The sequence below is a fragment of the Chrysochloris asiatica genome, unplaced genomic scaffold, assembly GCF_000296735.1.
Source record: "Chrysochloris asiatica unplaced genomic scaffold, ChrAsi1.0 scaffold00116, whole genome shotgun sequence".
Classification (NCBI taxonomy): Eukaryota; Metazoa; Chordata; class Mammalia; order Afrosoricida; family Chrysochloridae; genus Chrysochloris; species Chrysochloris asiatica.
The window spans coordinates 5,330,901-5,334,984 of record NW_006408634.1 but is presented as its reverse complement, the minus strand read 5'-3'; the positions used below and the strand labels follow the sequence as shown (position 1 = coordinate 5,334,984).

Below are 4,084 nucleotides of genomic sequence, written 5' to 3'. Positions count from 1 at the left end.
GAGAGAGATAGAGATAAAATAGGAAAGGGGTAGAGGAAATAAAGTGAGTGAGAGAGGAGAAATAGAGGCAGAGAGAACAGAATCTGAGACAAAGGAGCTAGGACAGGAAGGTAGGAGTGGATGGACAGGTGGAGGAGGAAGGTGGAAGGGCCTGAAACCCAACTCACCTGCATCTGTGGCTACTAGGCAGGTTCTCCAGCACGGGCCTGGCAGGCAGCCCAAGGTGAGAGTTCACCCTTCCTTCCCAAGCCCCAACCTTTCACTTTTCCCTTTACCACTTCTAGTTCTAGCTCAAACCATCCCTTCTTCCATGGGTCTCTCTAGAGTGGATCAATTGTCCTGGAGGGTTGTTGTTAAGTACTGTGGAGTTGGTTTGGACTCATAGTGACCCTGCACAGGTTTTCCAAGGCTGTAAATCTTTACAAGAGCAGAACATCTCATCTTTCTCCTGCGGAACCGCTGGTAGTTTCGAACTGTCGACCTTGAGGTTAGCAGCCCGATTTGTAACCATTATGCTACCAGAGATGGAGATATGATACTCTTCCCACACCCTACACACAGGAGAACTCCCTTCTTTCCCTCAGTGGGATCCCTCTTTAGCCTAAATTGAGGGCTATCCCTTCTTGGTAATGCTGAGGGACAGGGAGTGAGGCAGAACTAGAGAGAGGGAGGGAAGGAGAGCATGGAGAGAGAAGAATAATAGACTGGGGAGACACAGAGTATGAGAGGGAGAGGCGAGAGGCGAGAGAGAGTGAGAGAGATGGGGCAAAGCCACAGGCAGAGATGGAGGGTGAGACAGACAAAGGTAGCAGTAGAGAGATCTAGAGAAGGACAGAGAACAGGAGAGACACAGACATAGAGAGAAAAGAGAGAAGGAGACAGAGATCAAAACTTGGCCACAGGAGAGACAGAGCCATCACACAGAAAGGCAGAGGAACAGTGAGTGACATGAAGACAGACACAGAAAGGACTCTGGCAGTGATGGAGAAGGTTGCAACAGGGTCACCCAGTTCAAACTCCGCATCTCTCCTGGACCAGCACTCCCCACCCTTCTTCAAGCCAGGAGCTTCCCCTCTGGTTATGTGAGCAGAAGTGCTCTGGTCATTGCTACAAACCCCCTCCTCAAATCCCTAGACTCTACTCACCTGCTATGGCAGGTGGAGGCGGTGAGCACCCACTGGGGGTGTATCAGGACACCCCCACAAATGAATGTATCATAATCATATATAGCCACCTGCCAGGGATGGGAACGTTTCTTACACTCCGATCTTCTATCAGCCACGGGGGCTGCGGCACCTGTGGAGGGATGCTGGGTCAGGTGGGGGCTGGGCTGGTAGGAAGGACAAGAGAACTGGACTGGAAGTTGTGCTGTGGGTCTGGAGTAGACTGGAGATCCTCAGAGATGGGCAAGGAGTTTTGAGGTTGAGAAGGATCAAGAATTCTGTAGCCATGCTTGGGGCTGCAAACTGGTAGCTGGTCCTGGGTGGGACCAGATCCCATGGTGGGAGCAGAGCAGATCCCATGGTGGGAGATGCCAAGACGTCATCTGAAGCAAGCACCAGGAAGGGGGTTCATGATCTTTGGGGTGGTTTGGGAACTGGCACTGTGGAATGGAAGGCTTGTTATGGGCTATGGGTACGGAAAGGACAAAGCTCAGGATTTGGAAGGGAAAGATGCAGTGAGATTCATGGTTTCCAGACTGAGGAAACAATTAAGGTGGGCTCTTGGGGGTTTTGAGACATTTAGAGTTAGTGAGTTAGTTTTGGGAAGTCAAGAAAGAACATCTAGTCCTGGAAAGGAGCTAGAAGGGGTCGACTCTATTAGAAGAGTTAGGAAAATTAGGGAGTGCCAGAGCAAAGTATGAAAGAAAGATCTAGGGTCAAGTCTTGGGAAAGTAATTCTGGGAAAAGTTGGTCCTGTGAACCAGAAATAACATTCCAAGAGAGGGTGGGAGGCCTCAAGGAGCAAGGTTTGGATCAGAACTGTGTTGGGAGGGGTAAGGGCTCATTTCTGTGGTAGACTGAGGGAAGAGTTCTTTGTTTCTGAAGGAGACAGGGTTCATGCTCTCAGGATACAGAAGGGACTGAGACGTATCTTGAGGTGCTCCTTGAGCAAGAATGGAGAAGGATGAGAGAGTCAAGCAGTTATGGACTGCACCAGAGAGCCTGATGGATATGAAGTCTTAGAATTACACACGGGGATTGGTCAGGATATGACAGGTAGGCTTTCAGAGTGTTTGGGACATTGGTGGGGGTCCGAGAAAAAGCCAGAGCTATGAAGAAGGGAGAAGGGCTTGGATAGAGGAGGGATAGAAATCCTCTGATAAAGGAGGTTGTGATTTGAGAGTTCTGAAGTTTTTCTGGAAGTGCTGGATTGAGAGTTCTGGAGCAATGAGTCAGAAAAGGAGAATTTTTGCAAAAATTCCATAGCAGGATGGAGCCCATTTCGAGCCACAAGTCAGACAGTTCAAGGTTGGCTGATGGAATTTACGTGCCTGGGATCAGAATTTGGGACCAGATGTCGAAGTATGGATCATAGGGTTGAGAAGATTTTATAGCGGCTCAGAAGTCAGAATATTGGTTGATAGGGAATTATAGAATAAAAGGGGTAAGATCAGGGTCCCAGTAGAATTGTGGAAGCTTTTTGGAAGAGTTGGACTCTACCCTCCTCCACTCCCCAACACGGGAGAGACAGAGATGGCCAGGCTGGGCCATCTTTGTAAGACGGCTTTACACATAGAGCTGAATGTGGATGACTAGACCCTGTCGAGGCTCCTGGGGTAGAGCAGGGACCTGGTGTGGGAATGAAGACCAAGAGGAGGGGGCCCTGGAGGCAGGCTTTTAGGTGGGGCTGGGAGAGGAAGGGAAAAAGAAATCTGTTACCCTAGTCTGGGTTGGGTATTGTGTGCCAGAGAGAAAGTTTGGGCTGTTGGGTAGCAGAAAATGACTGTAGTAGGTATGAGGACAGCATGAGAGTCACCCTGTCTTCTTCCCTCACCCCACTGTATTCTTACCCTCTGTTTCACCTGTCCATCTCAAGGTCAGGGAGAGGCACAGAATCAGGAACCACATGATGATAGAGATGTCCAGGACAAGACAGGCTGAGAGCTAGGAGTTAGGGATCCTTCTTGGGGAGCTTTTAAAAAATGTTCATTTCCCCAAGGACCCCCTTCCCTGCCCTATTTGTACCCATATACCAGAAAAGGCCCTGCCCATGATGCTGGGGACTGGACAATCCATTCCCACTCTCAGGGTGATGGAAAGGCGGGGACAGTCTGCACCTGTTGCCCTGGAGGGCAGGCATCACTGTAATGCATTCTTTGAGACTGAGGTCAAATTGAACAGGACATGTCGTCCCTGGAGCCTCTCTCTGTGGACAAATCCAGTGAGGAGAGATGGGTGTGAAGCAGGGGGTGGGGGTGGAGGGGAGGCAGAGAAACAGGTCTGTGAGTATTATTTATTCCAAGTCAAAGCCTTAGATGCTAAACCCACATAGGGCCATATTGCTACTTGTTATTAAGTGCAGTTGGAGTAGGTCCCTAGGGTTTCTTTTCAAGGAGTGACTGGTGTGTTTGAACTGCTTGCCTTGTAGTTCAAACTGACCTTGTGATCTAGTGCTTGCAGCTCAAGATTCACTGTAAATTTAAATACCAGCAGGAAGATTATGAGCTGTCCTAATTCCTCCTCCACCCAGTCAAAGTTCCAACAGTCTAACTTCCCATGTCCCCTAAATATATCTTGCTTTTTCAGAACTTCTTAATTATTGCACTCCTAGTTTGGTGGTTCAAGCCCACCAGCCACTCCTTGGAAACCCTATACAGGGTCGCTATGCGTCAGGACTGACTTGATGGTACTTAACAACACCAACAACATAGAGATCCAGAATTTATTTTCACAAATCTTGTCCTACTCAACATAAAGCCTTTGGTTCCTGATAATCCACAATCCTAGTGCATATATGATTTAGAAATAGAAAGACCAAGGATCTTTCAGAGCAAGTTCCCCAGCAACTAAAATAAAGGGGCTTGGGCAGGGAGTTGTCTGGGGAAGAAAGAAAGTTCTAGGGCTTTCTGGGAGGAAGTAGG

The 4,084-nt window shown here is 48.8% G+C and overlaps 1 protein-coding gene across 1 annotated transcript in view; it reads right to left on the bottom strand.

The window, feature by feature from the left end:
• The window catches only part of LOC102821051 (kallikrein-1-like), a 7,325-nt gene extending 4,254 nt beyond the window's left edge, over nt 1-3,071 (bottom strand). The window contains exons 1-2 of the mRNA XM_006868376.1: nt 3,026-3,071; nt 1,146-1,296 (exon numbers count right to left, since the gene is read on the bottom strand). Of these exons, the coding sequence (XP_006868438.1) occupies nt 1,146-1,296; nt 3,026-3,071 (197 nt within the window). The remainder of the gene's footprint in view (nt 1-1,145; nt 1,297-3,025) is intronic.
• Between the last annotated feature and the right edge of the window lie 1,013 nt (nt 3,072-4,084).